At 41.1% G+C, this 24,168-nt stretch overlaps 1 protein-coding gene across 1 annotated transcript in view; it reads right to left on the bottom strand.

Moving 5' to 3' along the window:
* LOC130877087 (EF-hand calcium-binding domain-containing protein 13-like) overlaps window positions 1-23,551 on the bottom strand; it is a 30,935-nt gene extending 7,384 nt beyond the window's left edge. Inside the window, exons 1-13 of the mRNA XM_057773993.1 lie at window positions 23,530-23,551; window positions 21,123-21,227; window positions 20,617-20,670; window positions 19,850-19,954; window positions 15,905-15,958; window positions 13,849-13,953; window positions 12,700-12,753; window positions 10,165-10,269; window positions 8,267-8,320; window positions 6,550-6,654; window positions 6,234-6,287; window positions 4,591-4,695; window positions 2,156-2,209 (exon numbers count right to left, since the gene is read on the bottom strand). Coding sequence (XP_057629976.1) covers window positions 2,156-2,209; window positions 4,591-4,695; window positions 6,234-6,287; window positions 6,550-6,654; window positions 8,267-8,320; window positions 10,165-10,269; window positions 12,700-12,753; window positions 13,849-13,953; window positions 15,905-15,958; window positions 19,850-19,954; window positions 20,617-20,670; window positions 21,123-21,227; window positions 23,530-23,551 — 976 coding nt within the window. The remainder of the gene's footprint in view (window positions 1-2,155; window positions 2,210-4,590; window positions 4,696-6,233; window positions 6,288-6,549; window positions 6,655-8,266; window positions 8,321-10,164; window positions 10,270-12,699; window positions 12,754-13,848; window positions 13,954-15,904; window positions 15,959-19,849; window positions 19,955-20,616; window positions 20,671-21,122; window positions 21,228-23,529) is intronic.
* Window positions 23,552-24,168: the final 617 nt, after the last annotated feature.

The following is a 24,168-nucleotide window of genomic DNA, read 5'->3' as shown; positions in this document are numbered from 1 at the left end:
AAGAGACTTTAGTACTTTAAGTATAGGACTATGTGATCTGGAAGCAAGGATGTTTTGAATTCTTGCTTTCTTATCACATTCATTTTCTCTCATCTTAATTACCAGACTCAAGCTCCATATTGATTAAGACATGTGAGCGTGGATGCCCTGTCTTGCTCCTGATTTTAGAGGAGTCGCTCTCATTCTATTTGGTGTGATGTCGAGTCCAGGTTTGCCATGCACAGCCTTCATTGTCTGACGCCTGCTCCGGCCATTCCTACTTTATTCAGGGCTTTTGTCCTGAAGAATAAAAAGCTCCCCGTTAAAGGCTTTTATCTGCAGCTACTGAGCTGATCACGTGATTTCTGCTCTTCAGTGTAAAGTGTAGTACACCTACTGATTTGCATATGCAGGACAAGTCTTGTATCCCTGAGCTTAGACCAAGTTGATCATCTTAGTATGTTCTTGAATTTGATTTGTAGGTATTTTGTTGAGAGTTTTGCATCTATGCTCAACAGGGAAATTGTCTAAGTTTCTTTGTTGTTGAGTCCTTATCCTGCTTTGGAATCGGAGAAACACTGGCTTTGTAGTGAGTCTGTACAGTGAGCACCTTCCCTGTACCCTTTGTAGAACAGTTTGAGGAGTGGTGGTTTTAGTGTTAGCAAAAAGTCAGCAGAGAAGCCATCTTTACTTTGTGGGGAGTGGGTTTGTTTTTTTTTTTTCTGAGGCAGGGTTTCTCTGTATAACAGCACTGACTGTCTTTTAACTCACTCTATATGCCAGGCTAACCTCCAACTCACAGAGATCCGCCTGTCTCTGCCTCCCAAGTGCTGGGATTAAAGGTGTGTGCCACTACCACCCAGCTGTGGGGAGAATTTCTACTGCTTCTTCAATCTCATTTTTATTTTTAAATTTTTGAGTATGTGTGTGTGGTGTATGTACATGCTTGTTTAGGTGTGTGAGCGTGTGTGTGTGTGTGTGTGTGTGTGTGTGTGTGTGTGTGTGTAGGCCAGAGGTTGGCTTCCGGTGTCTTCCTCTACTGTTTTGACCTTTGTTTCTGAGGCAGTCTCTAACTGAACCTGGGACTCACTGACTGGCTAGACTTACTGGTCAGTGTGCTCCAGGGATCTGCCTGTCCTCACTCCTGGGTCACAGACATACATGTACATACATACATACATATGTACGTACGTATGTACGTACATACATACATATATGTTCTGGGGCTCTGAACTCAGGCATTCATGCAGGCACCTTATTGATGAGGCACTTCTCCAGCCCTCTCCATCTTGTTTCTTGTTATGCATCGTTTAAATTGTTTACATTCTTTTGATTTGATTTTGGCATGTCATCTCTATGTATCACTTAGAAAAACAGGTTTTCAATTTTTTTTTTTGAATGTGAGTTTTCAAAGCCTTCCCTAATGATGCTCTGGATTTTACTGGAATCTGTTGTAACAGACATTTTTCCCTCTAATTTTACTAGTTTGGGTCTTTCTTTTAGTCAGTTTGGCAAAGAGCTTGCCTTTTCAAAGACCTATTTGTGCACTAGATTCTGTGGTATACTTTTAGTTTTCACTTCATTCATTTCTACCCCAGTCTTTATTGACATCCACCGCTCTTGGCTTGTGCTTATCCTAGCTTTTGTATGACGGTGAGGTGGATCACTGACTTTTTTCAATAGAAACGTTGGTGGCTATAAGCTTCCCTCTGGGAACTGCCTTGGTTGTATTCCAAAGGTTCTGGTAAGCTGTGCTTTCATTTTCATCTGATTCTAGGAATTTAAAATTTCACTTCTTGGTTTCTTCATGGACTCACTGGTCATTAAAAACACACTGTCAGTCACAAGCATTTGCGTGTTTTTGTCTTTCTCAGTATTATTCTGCTGGTATTATTCTGCTATGATCTAATGAGTCCCAAGACATCATTTTCAGTTCTTCTGTATAAGATTTGTTCTATGAACTTCTCTGTTTTGGAGAGGACACTGGGCTGCTGAGAAGAGAATGGGCTTTCTGTACCTGCTACATGGAATATCCTGGAGATAGATGTCAAGTCTGTTTACTCTATGGTACAGTTTAATCCTGAAATTTCTTTGATTTTTATGTTATGTTAAAACCTACATGAATACAAAATGTAAAGACCATACAATATAATACTCATGTTAATAGCTCACTCACCTGTAATCCTTTTAATTCCATTCATCAACACACAGAAATCAGCCTTCCTGTTATCTTTAGGACAAAAAAAGCATAAAATAGATTTATAGGAAAATGATATGAAATCATCAAATTGTGAATTATAAAACAGAAGCCAATATTCACTCATTTGAAAACATTTCATGAAATTTATATCTTTCATGTCTGATCCTCATCAATTTAATTAATATAACTACTTCTATTTCCACTACAGGCATCCACATAGCACAACACAAGACAAAACACTCCCCTTCAATTTAGCCTCAGATCTGTCGATAGTCTTTTCTGCTAACTGAGAGCATTGGTCTATGCTGACTGCTCTTGGAACGCCACCATGATAACTGCTGTATTGATGTGTTCAGTATTGCTCACTTACAAGGACAGGTCTCTGTCTCACAATGATCATTCTCAGACACCATAGAGTTACTTGACTTAGTATTTCTCATATTAAAGTGGAAAGCCACTGGATACATTTAAAGCATTTGTAAAATTGCAAGTTTGAAAGCACTGGATGGGAGGTGTGGCTTCTGAGATAGCCAAGACAAGGCTGCCACGGATAGTCTCTTCCAATGGGACTGGGTCAAGGGGACATACTTTGTTTGTACTGTTGTGTTACTTGTAATACTTCAACGCTGTATGTGACTCTGAGGGCTGAAGTCTATAGTCTTACTATTCACGGATAATCATTAGTGTAGTGGTTTGCATGACCAATGCTGCACAAATGTTTACTAAACAACAGTTATATAAAAATGCAAACACACTGCAGCTAATGAACTGACTTTAAAACCAATACGTATTTACCTTAGATGCAAAATTTATTCTTGCTTTTAAAAATACTTTTTCAGTTATGACAATCTTTTGTTAGCGTCTTATTAATGTGATAAGTATAAGAACCTTTCTTAACTGTATGTCCCCTCCTGAGGCCCACTGGGCCTAGAATTATCACCCTTTCTTAGATGATTAAACAGATGTATAAGTTATTACATGAATATCATCATATTTTACATCACTGTGATGACCGTGTTCCTCAATACCAAGAAAACAGAGCAATAGTCAGGGTCTGTAGGACATTTATTGCAGTGGTAGATTAAAATAGCTATCAAGTAGTAGTTTAAAAAACAAAATAGTTTTTGAAAAACTGTTTACCTCTTATTAAAAGGCCAGCTGCCTAATCCATTAGAAACACTATAGCCAACTGAATGAAGGGCTGATATTTTTCACTGATTTAGAAAAACACATTATCAGTGGACTTGAGTGAATCTGACTGTTTTTACTACATCTTTTGGGTCTGGCATCCTCCCAGATTTCCTGAATTTTCCTCAGGTCTATTAACGTGAGACTACCAAATGTACGCCACAGCTAACTAATTCTATTTTCTTCTTTTCAAAAGTTATTTCTAATTGTCACGTGTCTGACGTGTGTGTGGCAGTGACGTGACGACTCTGTGGAGTCCGTTACCTCTTCCTGCCCTATGTGGGCTCTGGAGGTCGATTTAGGTCATCAGGCTTGAGTGACAAATGCTTTTACCAGCTAAACCTTGTTGCCCCCCCCCCTTTTCTTTTTTGAGATAAACTCTCATTATGTAGCTCAGATTGGCTTTGAACTTTCTGTCCTCTTGCCTCAACCTCCCAGGTTCTGGGATTGCAGGCCTTTCATCACACCCAACTCTGCTTAATTTTGTTCTCACTGCTGCTATGTTATGTCAGCACTTTTTTTTTTTTTGTCAGCACTTTTTCTATGGAAATTCTAAGACCTCAGGGCAGCACAGCATAATGGTTAATTTCTAGAGGCCATGTGTGGTGGCTTACACCTACAATCTTTGCATGTGCGAAGCCAAGGCAGGAGGATTACAAGTTTGAGGCGAGCCTGGGCTACATAAAGAGATCTTGTCTCAAAAATCCAAAAAGAAAGAAAAAATTCTGGGATCAAGACTACCTGAGTTTTCTTGGCTCCACCACTTTTCTAGCTCCCTAATTTTTGACAAGCAACTAGTATTCTCGGCATCTTCATCTCACTGGATGTAAAACAGAGGTACAGCTAGAACCTAACTTGTAGAATTACTTGGAAGATGCAATAAGCTAATTATCTACACAGCACTTAGCACAATTCCTCCCACCTGTCAGAATTACTTAGTGCTACTCGATGCTATTTCATATTGGATCAGCACTCTAAACCAAAAAATATTCTCAGTACTTTCGTTTGAGCTTGGCATTGCTTATGATGTTAAGTAGAGACGAGATGCTTGTTATCTGTGTTGGTGCTCTTGGTGTCTCTTCCCGAGTAGTGGCCACTGGGCTCACTTTGGTAGCTATGTGTGAAGACTACATTTTATCTCCATTCTTTTCATGTGCATCCTCTCCTCATCCCAGATCCACCTCTAGGCTCATGTTGCAAGTTATATTAAGAGGAAAACTCACGATCAACTGGCAGATGATCCATCAGTATCTGGATGTCTTCATCATCGAGATTAATTTCTGCATTTTTAATGAAATCTTTCACCTTATTTGAAGGTATCTTTATCCCTTAGAAAAGAAGGATTTGAGAAATATAATGAGGCCTCAGTAGGTCATTCAAGGTCATGCCTATGTACTGGCTTTGTTCAGACAACGGGGACAAAGGGCATTTAAACTACTCCAGTAACAATGTGTTTGATATCGTAATTGTGAACTCTTCACACTTGTTCTTGAGATTCTATTAGAGCTGTGTGTGAGTGTGTTGCATGTACTGATGACTGACTTCAGGGCGTGCGCACGCTACTCAAACACCCTCTTGAGTAGTACCTCTATTAGTGTGTGTGAGTGTGTTGCATGTGCTGATGACTGAATTCAGGGCGCGTGCATGCTACTCAAACACTACCCTTGAGTAATACCTCGATCTTAGCTTTTAGAAGAAATTTTAAGAGAAGGAAGTGAGGAGTTTGGAATTTCTATTAAAGACCCAAAATCAGTGTTTGTCAATGTACCTGTATAATAGGATTCAAAACTTGAAATTAATGGAGAAAAATAAAGTCTATGGATTTATTACATCACAATTCTCTAGGAAATTTGTTTAAAAGTTAAATTTATTTATTTTAAATTAATTAGTGTGTGTGTGTGTGTGTAGAACGCTCCTGTGCTACAGTGTGTATGTGGAGGCCAGAGGATGACTCCCAGGAGTCAATTCTCTCCTTCCTACTAGGTTCCAGGAATAAAACTCATACCCTCGGTCTTGGTGGCAAGCACCTTTATCCGATGAACCATTCTGCTGGCCCAAAGTAATACATGAAAACAAACAAAAATATCCATATGGATGTGCTATTCCAACACATCCATACATGTTCAAATCAGGTTGAAACTATCTATTTTTCTAAACATTTGTTATTTCTTCATGGCTGAAACCTTCCAAATCCTTTTCTTTTTTCTAACTTTCCGAAATGGTGCCACTGTCTGTAGCCACCTACTGTGCAGTAGCCTGCAGGGCTTCTTGATCTCAACTAAATGTCCCCTTCTGTTCTGTACTTTCTCTGAACCACCATTCTACTCTAAACTCCTGCGAGATCAATGCTTTTAGATGACGTATGTAAGTGAGATCACTGGTGTCCGTGTTGTGTGCGGGGCTGTGCCAGGCTTATTTCACTTCGTACAGTCGTCTCCACTTCCATTCACGTGGTTGCCACTGATTAGATTTTGTTTAGTTTTTTTAATGACCAATCATTACTCTATTGTATATAGGCAATAATTTTTCTTTATTCACTGTTTACATTTCTTATCTATTATAATATCATGGGAAACTTTTTAATAACTTTTCCCCTAAACACTATCATCTGAAAATTCAAGATCAATATTGTTGGAAAAGTGCCTAGTGCTCTATGTGTTATTACTTCCTGATGTTTCTAATATCTGAGTTTATAGAGGAGCCACTGTTTATAGGTCGACTACAGGGTAACTATTTTGGTGTCCAGCATCTGTCTAAAAAATCCAACAGTAGGGATGGCAAGATAAATAATCTGAAAAGTGCGAACAACAGCATGGTTCAAGGACCTCAATGTCACCTTCAGAGGACTAAACCGCCACAGTCTTACCTTCAATATTCTCCAATTCTTTTATCAACCTTTTCTTGTACAATTTTCCACCAGCTGCAAGAGAGAAATTTCAAGTCTCAGGCAATAATGCAGTTATTCAGAAGTGGAATAAATGTCTATAGCTGAAGAAACAAAAACTTTGAAAATGCTTTATTCTAGTAATTCATATTTTCACTCTAATAGTAAAAGTCAGGAATGGAAACAAATCTGTTCGGTGATATGCTGGTGATGGGTAGCATGCGACATCTTTGTTCGTCACACAGGTTCATATGCTCACTACTTCTCCAAGGCTACTGTGGTGTCTTTTCATGCTCACCGTCAGTTGGCAGTTTGCCCAGCAGTTTCATCATCTTGTCTTCTGTGAGCTTTATCCCTATGCTTTCCAGGTAATCGTCCAGCTCAACAAGGTCAATCTTCTCACCTTTAAAAAATCAAAAGTACTAATAGTTGAAAAGTTCAAGAATGATGATTCTAAGCCGGGCGGTGGTGGCGCATGCCTTTAACCCCAGCACTTGGGAGGCAGGGGCAGGCGGATCTCTGTGAGTTCGAGACCAGCCTGGTCTACAGAGCTAGTTCCAGGACAGGTTCCAAACCACAGAGAAACCCTGTCTCGAAAAACCAAAAAAAAAAAAAAAAAAAAAAAAAAAAAAAAGAAAAAATTAGAATCTAATTTTTTTCAAGTTTTTTTTTTGTGTGTGTGCATGCAGTGTATGGACTGTGTGCATGTGTGCAGCATAAGCCAACTCCTGTTTTCAGTCCCTGCAGCCCCATGCAAAGCTTCTGTCTGGCGAGGAATGCCTGGGGGGTTGGCAGCTCATCTGCACAAAGGACTGGGGGAAAGAGGCACAAGGGCTGTTTCCTCCAAGAACTTTCAAGACCTTACCTGTGAAGCTGGGCCACTGGGGTCCCTAAGGCTTGCCTGTCAGCAGCTCTAGGGATTACAGCCATAGCGGAACCACTTCCTCGTCTGCTGCTTTTGACGAGATACGAACTTTCCAATATGCCCCCGTCTTATGGTTTATGCTAAATTGTTTCCATTACTGTAGTTTCTACTAGCCCCAAATAATGACACAGAGACTTATTATTAGCTATGAAAGCTTGGCCTTAGCTTAGACTTGTTCCCAACTAGCTCTTATAACTGAAATTAACCTATTTCTATTAATCTACATTCTGCCACATAGCTTTTTTTTCTTTTTTCTTTCTTTTTTGTTTTTTGTTTTGTTTTTGTTTTTGTTTTTCAAGACAGGGTTTCTCTGTGGCTTTGGAGCCTGTCCTGGAACTAGCTCTTGTAGACCAGGCTGGTCTCAAACTCACAGAGATCTGCCTGCCTCTGCCTCCTGAGTGCTGGGATTAAAGGCGTGCGCCACCACCGCCCGGCTTGCCACAAAGCTTTTTAACCTCTCCTCCAATCTGCATGGCTGACTTGCTCTGTGTTTTGCTGGCATCTCCCCACACCTAGATTCTAACCCCTGAGTTCCTCTCTCTCCCTGGAAGTCCTGCCTAACCTCTCCTGCCTAGCTATTGGTCATTCAACTGTTTATTAAACCAATCAGAAGGCACCTTTCAGACAGTGTGATTGAATAGCCTGCATCAAATGACTTGTCTAACCCTTTTACTTCTTATGTCAGAGACACCCATTCTGTTGCATCTGGAAAACACTGACGCCTCTTTTAAGAGTCAGTTCCTATGTTCTCTCCCTTGAGAAACCCTTGGGATTTTTTCTTTTTCATTTTTTCCGAGACAGGATTTCTCTGCATAGTCCTGCCTGTCCTGGAACTCACTCTGTAGAACCAGGTTGACCTCAAACTCATAGAGATCCATGTGCAGGGATTAAGGTGTGCACTGCCACCGCCTGGCAAATCCTTTCCTATTTATGAGACTTTTAATGTAACACCTATGATATTATTGCATTTGTTTATACATATTTTCCCTCAACTGCAGGAGATTCCACTACTTGCAGCTTCTGGATGGTTAATTTGTACAAATCATACTTAGGATCCTTAATAGACACTCAGGAATGATTGGTAACTCACCTGTAAAAAGACTCCCTTTGTCTATGACCTCATTCATATTAACCATTCCATCATCTGTAAAACAAGAGTTTAGGTATAAAAATGATAATACACATAGAAAAAGAGATAAAGTAAAACACAGAGGTCTAGCCAATTTTTAATATTTGATTTAGAATTCTGCTCTGCTTTCATTCAATTGAAAATGGGGAAAGACAGAACTCTGATCATGAAAACGATACCGGCTTCACATTGCTAATGTCACTGTTTGTTCTGTCAGGACAGCAGACCACAGCTAGGAGGCCCCTGGGCTGAGGTCAGCCTCTTTGGAGGAATTCCATGGTACTGACTGCAAAGATGACAAGCAACCCAATGGATGAGTACTAGAAAGACAAGATCCAACTTGAGACATTAGCAGTGCTCTGCTTCTGTTTCCATGTTCTGTCCTCAGGCCAGACTTGGCTCCCCAGCCCTTCCTCCACCAGCCATGCTCAATGTGAGTGAAAGGGCTTTGATGAACCTAGCTGAGCTTTAACAACAGGCAAAACCCTTCTTCTGGGACGGTGTCTTATCTGTCTCATTTACTGCAGCAGGCTACTGACAAGCTAGAGGCGGGCTCTAATGCCTCTCGTATGGTGCCACCAATCTGGAATGTATGTCTCAGGGAGAGAATTGCTACTTCTAGAAGTAAAATACTTGTGATATTTCACTAATGTTTCCAGACAGCTGGAAAACGAGCTAAGAAAAATTATGTCCTTCATGACTAGATAAAAAAAAAAAAAAAAAAAAGGTCAAAACCAGAGAGACCATTGACACCAGCTATAGAAATTATATAGGAATACAAGTGACTTTATACCGACACTCAGACAATTCAGAGGAAATAGAAACATTTCTAGAAAGGCAGAAACTACCGAAATCTAACCAAGGAGGAAGACTAAACTTTGCCACTTGGGGTAAAGCCCTTCTGGAGACTTCCCTGTCTGTCCTCCCCATCGTGGACACTCGGAGCAGAAATTCTAGCCTTGAAGGTAAGTATACTTGCTATTTTCCTAATATTCCACGATCTTGTTGCACTTATACTTAGGTATGCACTGTTTTTCTCAGCTGTAACACTTTTATTAGTAGAGAATTTCTGCATATCTGACAGCTTTCTCTGACCTTTTCCTGGCCCTTAGTTTTTTTTTTTTTTTTTTTCCAGAATCTCAGTGAAGGAATTTTTAGTAACAAACTACAATTAGATAACATTATGATGATGCCTTGGCCTCTAGGTCTCTTTACTAGTCTTTGGAGGGTTAGGGTTAGGTTGTTATATTCCTAATAGTTACATATATTGGCATTCAATGAACTAATAAATTCTTGAGGATTAGACTTAACCTTTTTTCAAAGTTTTATTTTTATGTGCATGAGTGTTCTGGCTGCATGTTTGTATGTGCAGCACCAGCATGCCTGGTGCCCACAGAATCCAGAAGAGGACACTATATCCCCTGGAAATGGGGTTATAGGTAGTTGTGAGCTGCTTGATGTGGGTGCTGGGAACTGAACCCAGGTCCTCTGCAATAGCAGCACCTGTTCTTAACCACTGGGCCATCTCTCCAGCCACAGGCTTAAAAAAAGATTTGTTTTTACTTTAAATTGTGTGTGTGTGTTTGGGGGGGGGGTCCTGGAGGCCAGAAGAGATCCTCTGCAGCAGGAATTACACGTGGTGGTAAGATGCCATCATGGGTGCTATGAACAAACTTGAGTGTGCTGGCAGAGGAATTAAGAATGTGTTTATAATTTAGCTAACTCTTCAGTCTTGAGGACAAGACTTTCTATCTTTTAGTTTTTGTTTGTTTGTTTGTTTGTTGCTGTTGTTTCTTCTTTTAAATATTTTGCACAAATCTAGATTTGCTTTCTGAAATCCAAAATTAGGAGCAACTTACCATTAATGGGCAGGTAACTTTTCAGGTCTTCGTATTCATTCTTCTCAAGATCATAACCCATATTTTCCATGAAATTCTTTAACTTTTTCAAATCAAGCTTAGCTCCTTAGGAAATAGCACAGGAAGGAGAAAAGCAATAAAATCCCTAGTCATGACCATGCATTTATTATTATTATTATTATTATTATTTTCTTTTGCGATAGGGTTTCAATGTTTAGCTCTGGCTGTCCTGGAACTCACTCTGTAGACCAGGCTGGCCTTGAACTCACAAAGATCCACCTGCTTCTGCCTCCTGAGTGCAGGAATTAAAGGTGCACACCACCACCACCCAGCTGGTTATGCATTGATGTGGGATTTTTCTCTGTATATTGTGAATACCATTGGTTAATAAAGAATCTGTTTTTCACAGTGACTTAGTAGAGTAGAGCTAGGCAATAAAACTAAACTCAATGTTAACAAAAGGAAGGTGGAGTCAGAGAGACGCCATGTAGCTGCCAAAGAAAAAAGACACCAGCTGCCAACTAAAACTCTGCTGGTAGACCACAAGCCTTGTGGTAAAATATAAAATAATAAAAATGGATTAATTCTAAATGTAAGAGCTAGCTAACAATATACACTTCAGTTTTTGGCCAAACAATATTACAAATAATATAGTTTTTGTGTAATTATTTTGGGAGTCTGGGTGGCCAAAAAACAAACAAGCAGCCTCCAACAACAGATTGGTGCCCAACATGGGGCTGACTAAATCCACATAAAACCTGAGAGGACTTAAAAAAATTCTAGACACTAAAAAGCAAAGTTTAACTACAATTTTTTTTAAAAAATAGACTCTACTTGCTGGCAGCGTGCCGCAGCTCCTTTCAGAGAGGTCTTTCTAATTCAGTGGTATTAACAACAGCAACAATAACAACAACCAAAAACAAAGCACACACATGGAGTTTCAAAACAGTGGCTTCCTGGGCTGTGCTACCAGCACAAACTCTGGCTCTTTCAAGAGGCCAAACACTTAAATGGGGTTTGTAAGCAGAGTACTACAACTTGCTTAAAGACAACATAGACTCACTGTGTGCCTGAAAATGGGGCTGTGAGCATGGCTCACACTAAACGGACCTCTGCCCCACCATGTTGGACTGGGCAGAGCCAAAAGACAAAGTAGGCTCAGTCTTAGTAAAAACACTTTACTGCTTATTCCCAAATATTGTTTACAAATTTTTGTTTACATATACGGCATTTAAAATGTTTTAAAAACTTAAAACTTTTCATGACAATAAGGCACATCTGCTTCTGGCAGCACCAATAACTTCAAGAGGAATTGATGGGCATCAAAGAGGTTCCTTATAGAATTTGTTAGCCATTTGGGTAAGAGACTGCTCTTGCCTGGACTGCTTGATTTTATGCTGTTTACATACAGGACCCACAGAAAAATGACTGCTGAAGTTGCCTAAAGAAGGTGAGACAGTCCTTTGGGGTTCCTGCTCTGTGAAAGAGACTGCCAGACATTCTGCAGGACACAGAAGAAAGTGACTGATAAACTGCCAATACAGGCAGAACTGTCTGAAATTTCCGGCTTCATGGAAAAGTCTGCTAGATACTATGGTCCTGTAGGCTGAAGATGGATGCTCTAATGTGCCTCTCCAGGCAGGGAGATGTCTCTGTCAATTCTAGAGTTTTGGAAGTTTCTTACAATGCACTTCTCGTTTACTTAGGTAATACTATATCCTTCTGGAGTCTATGATGGAGTTGAAGAATAGATAATTATAAGTATAGTTTTCCTTAGTCATAATAAAAGACAAAGTAGATATAAATGTTGTATCTATAATTCTTGCTTGACACCTTTTTGATTATATGTAATTTTACTAATTTAAGGTTAAAACCTTCCTTTTTATTTAGACATAAAAGGGAAGGTGATATGAGATTCCTCTCTGTATGCTGTGAATATCATTAGTTAATAAAGATTCTGATTTGCCCAGTGACTTAGCAGAGTAGAGCTAGGCAAAAAACTAAACTCAATGTTAAAAAAAAGTAAGGCAGAGCCAGACAAATGCCAGCTGCCAACTAAAACCTTGCCAGTAGACCATGAGCCTCTAAATGTAAGAGCTAGATAACAACACACTTAAGCTATTGTCCAAACAATATTACAAATAATAGAGCGTCTGTGTAATTATTTTGGGAGTCTGGGCAGCTAAAACCAAACCAGTGGCCTCCAACAACAATGCATTAATTAAAGGGTGTGCAGCCAAAGGGGTGAAGTTGGTGAGAAAAGGATTGTCACCTCTCCTTGTTCTTCCCATAACCCCTGTAGAGACATTCATAAGGAATAAGTCTGCCAAATTATAGCCAGAAACCACTCAGAACTCTCAGCAAACAGACTCCAAGTGCGTGAGAGTGGAATGTTGCGTCTTCACAGGGCGTGGCGGTTAACGCAGCCAACGACAGCCAACGCAGCCAGCCAACGACGTAACAACTCTGATTGATCATCACCCACAAAGCAAAGCAAAGCACGAGAAGTCCAGTTCTACCCAGTTTCTCACTTACCTTCGAGGGACAAGACGCCGTCCATCAGTTTGTGCTTATACACCTTCCCAGCAGCTGTGAAACAAGGCACACAGCCGCAGAGTTAGAGCCGAGGACGCCCACGACACAGCACGGTCTGAAGTCTCAGGAAACAGCTCCAGGGATTCCCTTGTATGTATGAGTTTTTAAGAAAGTAAATCTATCCACTTGAAAAACAGTGGCTAGATGGATCTCCCTGCCTCCTCCAGCCCTCAGCACTCAGTAGGGGTGCCTAAACACCCATGTTTATTGTACCAATCCTACTAGTTGGTGCTCATCAGCAGATGTATAGAGGAAGAAAAATGTTTGTATTCTTTAGCCATAACGAAGATCAAAATCTTAAGTGTCTGTCATTTGCAGATAATGAACCTTATTGCATGTCATGACGCTAAGTGATAAATGAGTCATATTTGTAAGGACAAATACCAAGTTTTTTCTTTTTTGCAGAATCGTGTGTGTGTGTGTGTGTGTTGCCGGGGATCAAAGCTAGGGCCTTGGCTATCCTAGGCAAACACAATACCACTGATTAATGGTACAGAATCTAGATTAAAAACAAAAAGAAGACATGAAAATAAAGGATCCTACTTGTTGTGGGGGAATAGCAGAGGATGAAGGAGGACTGAGGATCAAATACAATAAATGTATGTTTTTGTTTTTGTTTTTTTTTTTTTTGCTTTTTCAAGACATGGTTTCTCTGTGCTTTTTTGGAGCCTGTCCTGGAACTAGCTCTTGTAGACCAGGCTGGTCTCGAACTCACAGAGATCCGCCTGCCTCTGCCTCCCAAGTGCTGGGATTAAAGGCGTGCACCACCACCGCCTGGCAATAAATGTATGTTTAAATATAAGATGAAACCTTATATGCTTATATTCTAATAAGAAAACAAATTATTTAATAGTCATAATCAAATGCTTATTCATCAACACATAGTATATAACATTTTAAAATTTATATTAATATTTTATGCTTAAAACATATATTTTTCATGTTCATTGTTTAATCCTCACTGTTATCCATAAACTATACATTATAGACTTTTTTTTTAATTCATTTTTGCGACACTAGTACCTAATGGTAACTATCAGTTTTCACTGGGCCACTGGTAAATTACATACTTGCTGAGTTAGTCCTTACCATCAATTGGCAAGCCTTTCATCAATACATTGTTCTCCTTTAAGTGGAGTCTTAACCCAATGTTTTTAAGAACATTGTCCATGTCATTAAAGTCAATTTCTTCCCCTACAGAAAGAAAATAATAGTAAAATTGTAATTACAAATTTAAGTAATAACAAAATCACAGTGTCTAGTGTTATAAAATATAAATTTAAAAAGCAATAAAAAGGGCCGGAGAGAAGGCTCAGCAGTTAAGAATACTGGCTGCTCTTCCAGAGGACCCATGTTCAAGTCCTAGTACCTACACGGCAGTTCACAAACATCTGTAACTCCAGTTCCAAGGGAGCCAACACCCTCCTCTGGCCTCCACTGGGACACACACATGGTGCACAGATATACATATAGGCAGAATACCCATATGCATAAAATAAAAATAAAAAAATATCAAAAATATTTTAAAAACCAACAACACAAACACAGAAGGGCTGTTTCAGGAGGGTGACAGAAATGTAACTTCTTTCTGGTCAAGGAAACTCTTGGGTTTGGGAACTAAGAAACAAACACACAAGAAGTTGGTGTTTCTGTCATAGACCACTAAATGAGCTGGCGGCAGTCATTCTGCCTGTACCTAATATTTAATATTCACTTTATTCTCATTTGTGCCTTGTTCACAGAAGTCAGAGGTGTAAATCTGTCATGCCATTTTACTCTTTAAACAGTAGAAAAAAGGGGCATGTTGCTAGTCACATGTGGTGGCTTATACCTTTAACCTTTGCGTGTAGGAGGCTGAGGTAGGAAGCAGGCTATGAGCTCTGGGCTAGCTTGGGCTGTCTAGTGAGTTTGAGGCTAGCCTGGGCTGTGTAGTGAGTTTGATCCTAGCCTGGGCCGTGTAGTAAGTTTGAGGCTAGCCTGGATTATGTAGTGAGTTTGAGGTTAGCCTAGACAGTGTAGTGTGTTTGAGACTACTTTGGGCTATGTAGTGAGTTTGAGGCTAGCCTGGGGTGTGTAGTGAGTTTGAGGCTAGCCTGGGCTGTGTAGTGAGTTTGAGGTTAGCCTGGGCTGTGTAGTAAGTTTGATGCTAGCTTGAGCTGTGTAGGGAGTTTGAGACTGCTTAGGTCCCAGTAAGACTCTATCTTATAAAACAAAAAGTCCAAACAAAATATTTTGTTTTACTTAAACACATACACATAAAAATAAAGAAAAATTATGTTACCGAGAAACTTCAAAGAATATGGGCTTGCTGTTGGGGAATTCTTCTGTTGACTTTAAAATAAGATATAGGTCAGGCCTGGTGGCCTTTAATCCCAGCACTAGGGAGACAGAAGCAGGTGGATCTCTATGATCTTGAGAACTGCTAGCTTGGTCTACATAGTGAGTTTCTGGCCAGCCACAGCTATAGAGTAAGAATCTATCTCAAAATAAAACAAAACCAAGTTGTTATAAATAAATGACTCTAGCAAAGATGTCAGTTTATAAAGCAGGCCACTTGTGATTACCGGCACAAATACTTAGGATTATACAATGACTTATACAAGATAACAGAAAATACTTTTAAAAACTTGTTTTATATATAGCTGGGAATGGTAGCTATGTATACTTTAATCCCAGCATTTGGGAGACAGAGGCAGGCAGATCTCTGTGAGTTTGAGACAAGCCTGACCTACAAAAATGAGTTCCAGGACAGCCATGGCTATTACACAGAGAAACCCTGTCTTGAAAAACAAAACCAAAAAAAGACTTGTTAAGAGACCCGTTTTAGATTAGTTTTATTTTCTTATTAGTTATGGTGTGCACATGCGTGCATGCCGCAGCATGGGTGTGGAGGTCAGAGGACAACTCTGTGGAGGTGATTCTCTCCTTCCACCATGGGCTCATGTTGTCAGACTTGTGCGGCAGTGCTGTTACTTGATAAACCATCTCACTGCCCTGTTTGTTTTTTAATAGTATTTCACTATATAACTCAGGTTGGTCTCAAAGTCACAAGGATCCTCCTTCCTGAGCCCCGGAATTATTGGCATGTGCTACCACACCAGATAAGAGATCATGTGGACCTTGTTTTCCCATCTTCTCAACTCACCTAACACCGTACGGACCTCTTCCAGAAGCAGGTCCATGCGGACTGTCCTCTCATCTGTAATACAAGACAGCCCTTAGACGAACTTTGCCGCGAGTTGAGCCATGGTCTCTCAAAACGTGTACACTGGAGCCCTAATCCCTCATGTGGCAGTATTTGAAAATGTGGACTTTGGAAGAGAATGAAAGTTTGAATAAAGTCATAAGGTGAAGCTTGGTCAGAGGAAGCCATGGCTCGTGAGGAGTGAGAGCCAGCCGGAAAGAGGCTGGCTCTCTTGGTTAAGTGAGAACATTGTGGATGGCAAGCACCTGCAGGCTAGGAGCACGGCCTCCAAGAAAGCACACTTTCTAGCCTTAGTCTTGGCGTTTCCAGACTCCAGACGATGACAGAATAAGTTTTGTTCTTTAAGCTCTCCCCTCCCCCGGCCATATTGGAACAGACTCATACAGGCTCCAGTCAAATAAAATTCTTAACTGTGAAGGTTCAGTGATTTAACAATGGCCTAGAATTTTTTCTAACTAGACATTTTATTTTTATTGTCTATATAAGCATAATGTTGAGGAAAAGCAAAAGAATTTAAATATGATAAACACTTTCATTACATTCAGTCATGCTTCCTGATTTCTGTTCCTCACTCATTAGTTAGGACAATGGGGGAAATTATATTTTCTTCTTTCCCCGCTGATTCTGCCAAGCCCGTTCCCTTGGCTGTGGTTTCGCTGGATAGAAGGTAGGGACAGTGGGAATCTCGTTCATCCATTCTTGAGCGTCACTAATTAGATGACGAGGCATTTGGCTACCTTAAGAGAGTCATAGTTACTCCCGCCATTTACCCGCGCTTCATTGAATTTCTTCACTTTGACATTCAGAGCACTGGGCAGAAATCACATCGCGTCAACACCCGCCGCAGACGGGAAATTATATTTTTAAGTTTTTAATGCATCGAGTATTTGTTGGGTGTCTACTGTATCTAGGTCCCCTTTTCAGTGCTGAGGGTACATCAGTCAACAAAATGTCTGTTCCTGTGGTGGCAGAAACTAATGCCCAGAACCATTTTTAACTCCAGTCCCAAGGGATCCGACCCCTCTTCTGGCCTCTGCAGGTACCATGATGTGCATGCTCCACAAAGCAGCCACAGGGTTACAAAGAATTTAAAAGACCCAGAAGAAAGTACTCCATGAGACACAGAAATGTATATATTTCCTCCTAATTAAAAATAAGTTTAAGTATCTCCGTAGCTGTTCTTTAGACCCCTTTGCTTAAGAGCTCTCTCTTTGATTACAGTTTTGAAACGAGGCTTCTATCACTTTTTGTAGAGCATGAGCAAAATTCACTGATATTTATGTCGTAAGGTGTAGTTGGCTTGCTTTCTAGATCTCAGAGTAAGGCATTATTCCAGCATAACTTTACACAATTTTGCTTGGCTCCCGTGTTACACAGAGTCTTGAACAGAAAGAAGGATTAGAGATTGGTCAAGAAAATGAGGTCTTATGGTTTGAAGCGTGATTCGACTGCATTAGAAAAAGTTGGAAGGTGAGCACTTTGAGGATGCTCACCCAACCGCTGTCAGTCCTCAGCATTAACTCACTATGCAGAAGATGCTCACCATGCTTAGAGTTAACAATGTTTCAACTGAAGTCTTGTGCTAAAGACAATGAAAAAAACTAAGCCCCGATAACCGTATCAGAATGCCTTTCTTTTTTAAGTTTTTTTTTTAATAGAAGTGTAAAAAGATTACTTATTTTAACAAAAACTCATGTGCTCTACCCCAGATCCACCTGAACACAATTCTGAGAGGGTGATTTCTTTGTACCTAAAGTTTGATATCTAGGAATCTACTAAATGTAATTGTTAGGCATATAGTATTGTTGCAGTGTGGCTTACTTCTCTTTGCTATCCTAGAGTAGATATTTTCTTGGTTGAATAGCTATGGCAATTAACTGACCAAAATAATACCACAACAGCTAGGTCTGTGGTAACGGGAGAGGATCACATGGTGTCACTTGGAATTCCAACCAAGTGACACCACATTCCTGTGGTGGTCTGAATAAGAATAGCCCAGTGGGCTCAGTACTGATGGGATTAGGAGGACTAGGAGGCGTGGTCATGCTGGAGGAAGTGCATCACTGGGGTGGGCTTTGAGGCTTCAAAAGCCTATGCTGGACCCACTCTCCCTTCCTGCTGCCTGTGTAGCAGGAAGTAAAGCTCTCAGCCCCAGGGCCATGCCTGCCTGTTGCCTGCCTGCCACCGCGCCCCCCAACTCTGATATTCTGAACTCATCCTGTCCCCTGACACTGAAAGCAAGTCCCCAATTAAATGCTTTCTTTTATAAGAATTGTATGGTCAGGTGTCTCTTCATAGCAATAGAACCCTGACTAAGACAACTCCCTGCTGTCTCCTTCCCATGCTGCACTGCAAGTGACCTCGGGAGATGCTGGAGCACACAGGAAGCAGAAGGTTGACTGAAGCCAAGCTCCACAGTGCAGTTCCTGGGAGTTGTCATCCGTGGCGAAGCCGGACTTGGCGATGATTCAGCTGCTCATCTATGCTCCTACAGTAATGCCTCACCCAAGTCCCGCAAGCATCCCTGTATACTCGGACTCACCACGGACTTTCACTGGAATCAGAAGCAGGATTCCTCAGCCAGGACAGTCTACATTTCTTGGTAGTCTGTTCCTGGTGGGTTTTTTTGTTTGTTTGTTTGTTTTTTGTTTTTTTGGGCTTCCTTCATTCTTTTGGTCAAAAGTTTACCATATATTGTATTCTGCAGCCTCCTCTTTGTGTGTGTGTGTGTTGTTTTTTTCTTGGAAACCAGACATTGCTGGCTGGTCAGAGGTCATGTAGCCTCCCCTTGGCCTAGTAGCTATCTCAATAGATATGAAGCGTGGAGCTCCCTCCCTCCAGCAAAACTTCCTGCTGTCTACCTGCCCATGTCTGGAGGACATCCCCAGGCCAGGAGGCCTGACCTTATCTAAAAACCGTCTCTAACCTGAGGCCTGATTCATCTTTAGCTTGACCTTTGGCACAGTTTTCTGCTGAGAAGGCTTGTGCTAGGGGCTCTGCCACTTACTAAGCCTTGTGATAGGAAAGTGTCACTTAATGCAAATTAGGGTTTGTCCCCAGGCTCCTCAATCCTAGTTTTCCTATCAGTCTCCTGGGGGTGGGGGCTGTCTCTGTTTGTGCTCATAGACCGCCAAAGCTTTCTGTCGCCCCATCTGCCTCTTTCCCCCTCCCCTTTCACTTGATGGCAACAGACCCAGGGGGAAAGAGGACCCCCAGTTCTTTAGAACACTACATTGGCATCTGTGTTTCAGGACACATGGAGTCGCAAGACGCTGAGTCTCGGGCACTTTGGTCCTAGACTTCCTACCTTCTTTGATTAAGGGCTTTCTGACTGCATTATTGGTGGACGTCATCTTCTTTAGAGAGATCGAAAAGCTTTTAGGTTCTGCTAGTTCTTTTTGGCCCCAACTGTGCAGACACTATAGTATTTGTCAATCCAGGAATAGCCTTCTCTCCTTTTTAAAAAAATGATAACCAAGTTGAGAACACTCAAATTGGCTCCCATGAAACATCCATGAAAGACCTGGTTTCCTCTCTCGGCTCTCCTTGGTCTGTGACAGGGACGTCCCTTACTGAACAGCAGATGCACTGTGCCATGGGGTCAAGACGTTGGCTTCAAGGGGAAACCTTGGCTGTCATCCCCACAACTGATGCAGACCACACAACCCTTCCACTTTTCACCCGGAGCAGCAGCGGCAACTCCTGTGGCCATATGCTTCTCACAGAAAGTACGAAACTTGAGTTCATCTGCTTCAGTGAATTTATGAGCCAGTGGCTGGGAGGGAGATAATTCAGCTTCATTTTGATGTAGCCCACTGCCTAGGAATGCTATACAAAAAGAACTGAAATTCTTTTTGTAGAGCATAGTGTGTTTGAAATACTCACGATTAACGGGCAGATGTTTAGACAATTCCTCTATTTCTTCTTCCTCAAGAGGATATCCCAGTTGTTCAAGAGCATCATCAATTTTATCAAGACTGACTTTTCCACCTTAAAGAAAGAAAGAATAAAGGAAATTTGGTTTTATTCCAAAAGGAAAAAAAAGATAATTACCCATAACCATCAGTCCATACAACCAGGAAATGAAAAGTCCCAGCACCAGAAAGTCCTTGAGGTGATAAAATAAATTAGTTGGATGCTCACCTACCTAGACCTGGATGGAGGGGGGAGGACCTTGGACTTTCCACAGGGCAGGGAACCCTGACTGCTCTTCGGACTGGAGAGGGAGGGGGAGAGGAGCGGGGGGGGGGGGAGGGAGAGAGAAGGGGGAGGAGGGGGAGGGAAATGGGAGGCTGGGAGGCGGCGGAAATTTTTTTTTTCAATAAATAAATAAATAAATTAGTTGGAAATTTGGGAGAGGGAAGGTCTTTCTTCTCTGTGCTCTAGGGAACACTGTGAGAGCTGTCTAGGAGGAGTTACCCAGGAGAGAAGAGTAGGCAAGACTTCCTGTTACAGCAGCAGTCTGCTCAGCCAACAATTCCTGCCAGTACAGAGAGATGTAAGATTGCTACAGTCAGATGGGTGATTGTGCCAGCTGTTGACAGACAACTGCTGTAGTGCTTACATCACCGAATATGGTACTGTAATTAGTAATGTGACCAGAGAAGGAAGGGGTCTGTAGATCTTCCTCTGTCAGAACACTTTGCACTCACTTCTGTGAGTCCGCAGTACGTCCATTACCACATTTTGATACACCATGTTGTCATCTGTAAGGTAAAGGTCACATTAATTAGAGGAAGCCCTGTTTACAGATGTCACTAGTCATGTTCAAGGAATCTGCTGGCACTCACAAGGCTAACTCTTCTTTTGTAGTATCTGATGTGCTGCAAGTGGAGCGTAAACATTGAAACCCGGGTTGTCGTACTGTTCTCCGAGGACCCTCCTCATTCCATAAATCTTTTGGTCATCATCTTTTCTGACTTTAGTTTTAGGCATGTTACAGTCTGATATTTAAAACTGTTTATCATAATTACCAGAATTCCCAAACAATATTACCTCTCAATTTAGCATGTGAATAGTGAGGAAATTACACTTTCGTCAAAATTGACTCTGACTTTCCATTTTCAGTGAGCTGCTAAGTGACTATGCACATATAACCCTATACATCCAGCCCGAGACCAGGAGTGCCGGAACTAGCGGTGGGGTCTGAGCTACTTACCATCGACTGGAATTATGCTCTTTATCATCTGGCTTTCACTGTCTGTTAATTCAATGCCTAAGTTTTCCAGATATGGCTGTATATCCTCAACTTCTATTTTACCACCTTTAAAAAGATGAGAGACATAATAAATGAGCATTTTCATATAGAATGATTCTTCATTAAGGGAATGATGATAAGGATGCAGTTGTCAGGACTACAGTGGCAGAGAGCTGATGATACAATGAGGCTTATTTCTTTGGGCGGCATCACAAGAAAGAGCTAAAGCCAAGCATGTTTCCTCTAACAGTGAAATGAGGGAGGAATGAGTGAAGAGGAGGGAGACTTCAGTGCGGGGTGGAAGAAAAGGGATGGTGACATGGGAAGGCACGGGAGCACAGTAGTAACAGAGACCAGGCAAAGTTGGGACGTATTAAAATTAAGATTATAAAAATAAGCAATGGATAATAATCATAAATAACACAGTTTGGTAATGAAGGAACCCCTCACACTGGGCTTTAAGCAAAAGGGAAAAGGAAAGCCACTGTGAGCTCTATGGGTACCCAGTCAGTTATTCTCCAAAGAATGAAAAAGAAAAGACAGATCTACCATCCATGTAGAAGACAGACACCGGAAACTGGGAGGGGTGGGTTCCTTGAAGTTGTCAGGGCTGAAGCCCCTGCAGTTTTATGGCCCCAAGTCCTAAAGGTCTTCCTCACCTCTCTGGTTAATCTAGTGACCGTTTTTTGGGAATCAGCTTGGGCCCAGGAAACTGGCTGCAGCTTGGAAACAGATCCATGAACACAGGTGTTCTTTGTGGGCAGTGTGAGCCATGCTGCAGAGGCTGCTCATAGTGGGAACTGAGGCCTCAACGCCTGGAAAGACTGCAAGACCAGGCACAGACTCCCCGAGGGAGTGTGGGAGCTGGAACCGAGATGAGCGGAGCCAGGTACCTGGAGTCGCTCAGTGTCTGTGCCCTAATTGTTTTAGTTTGATTAATTTCTACACTTTCAATAGCCCCAGGGATACTTGGTGGGGACTCAGCAGCTACATGGGCATCCCCTACTCCCGGCAGTGCTGGTAGGGTGTGTCTTGTGAAAGGGGGCATTCAACTGGGTGGTCTTTAGGCTTCTGTCCTGAAAAAAATAAATGACCACAAATAGTATACAAACAAGCAGATGAATGACTCAAGAAATTCAAGATCTAGAAAAAAATTTAGCAATATAGATAAGGAAGTTAGTAACAAGGAGGAGAAAACTCAGCAAGGAAATTAAGATTTTAATAAAAAAACAAAACAAAACAAAAAATACTAGAAATGTAAAAAATCCTAAATGAATAAAAAAAAACTCAGAAAAATCACAAATGAACTAGAGCAAAAGAAGAAAGAATATTAGGGACTGAGGACAAGACTGAGGAAACATCACAACTAGATAGCAATAAAGAAAAAATAATGATTACAGCTTGTAAGAACTTATGGGACATGCTCAGGGACCAAACCTAAAAATCCATAGGGTCAAGAAGCAGCAGAGATAAAAATTAAAGAATAGAAATCCTACTCAAGGAAATGAAAGCAGGGGGCCAGGGAGATGGGCAAAGGCCTCTACTGCATACAACACCTGATGACCTGAGTTCAGTTCCCAGAATCCGTGTGATAAAGCCAGATGCAGTTGTGCATCCATAATCCTAGCACCCTACAGTGATGTGGGAAATGGAGATTGCATGTACACATGCACACGCACACATGCATGCACACACACAGAAGCACACATACACACAGGCATACACACATGCACACATATAGGGACACCTACACAGGCACACACACACAGAAGCATGCATACACAGGCACACACATATGCATGCATACACAGGCACACAAACACAAGCACACACAGGCACACACATGCATGCACATGCACAATGCACACACACATGCTTGCACACACATGCACACTCACACACATGTACACACATACACACTCTCTCACACACACACATCAAAGGATCTTGAATCTTTCCATCATTACTTCTCACCAGAAAACAAATTGGCTGCATTCATCAAGGAGCTCAGTGAGAACCTCCCAGTACCTGAAACACAAAGCATAAGTGAGACACACACCACACTTTTCTTGTTCGTCTGTGAGATTTTCTAATATTCTGTGAATACGTCATCATATTCACAGGGGAAATTTGTTATTTTCTGAATATATCCAATCATGCAATAGGATTTTTATAGAAGGTAAATGTGCATGATGGCTATTTGGACATAAAAGATACTTCTTTTGATGACAGATAAATTTTTCCAGGCAGAAATCCCTGGCACTCTATCTCTACCCCATCTGACATTCTCCTTCTATTTGCTGGATGAAGACAGTGGCCTTTTACTGTAGATTATGTGTCAAGCAAGTCCAGACCTATCCCTCCTCACTTGACTTGGTGCTTTCTGACATTTCTACCAGCTATTCCAATAGCTTCTAAAAAGTCCCTGTGATGTTTAATATGTTTACCCATGCCTTTATCTCTGTCAATGCAGATAATGGATGAATAGAATATATTATCTATCTATCTATCTATCTATCTATCTATCTATCTATCTATCTATCTATCTTTCTATCTATCATCTATCTATCAATCATCTATCAATCATCTATCTATCTATCTATCTATCTATCTATCTATCTATCTATCTATCTATCTATCTATCTATCTATCTATCATCTCTATCTATCTATCTATCTATCTATCTATCTATCTATCTATCATCTATCTATTTATCATCTCTCTCTCTCTCTATATATATATATATATCATCTATCTATCATCTATTTTTTTTGAGACAGAGATTCACTATGTAACCCTAGCTGGCCTCACTATACATATTAGACTGGCTTCAAACTCACAGAGCGCTGCCTGCCTCTGCTCCTCACCCCCACCCCAAGAGCTGGGACTAAAGGTGTTTACCACACCTGGCAGCAGCTCTATTTTATTCTCTTGAGGATTATAACTCCATGAGTAGTTCTTCTTTCCTCAGTATAACTGAGCACACCCCCCCCCCCGAGAGTCTATA

The sequence above is a fragment of the Chionomys nivalis genome, chromosome 7 (assembly GCF_950005125.1).
Source record: "Chionomys nivalis chromosome 7, mChiNiv1.1, whole genome shotgun sequence".
NCBI lineage: Eukaryota > Metazoa > Chordata > Mammalia > Rodentia > Cricetidae > Chionomys > Chionomys nivalis.
This window is presented reverse-complemented; position numbering and strand designations above follow the sequence as displayed.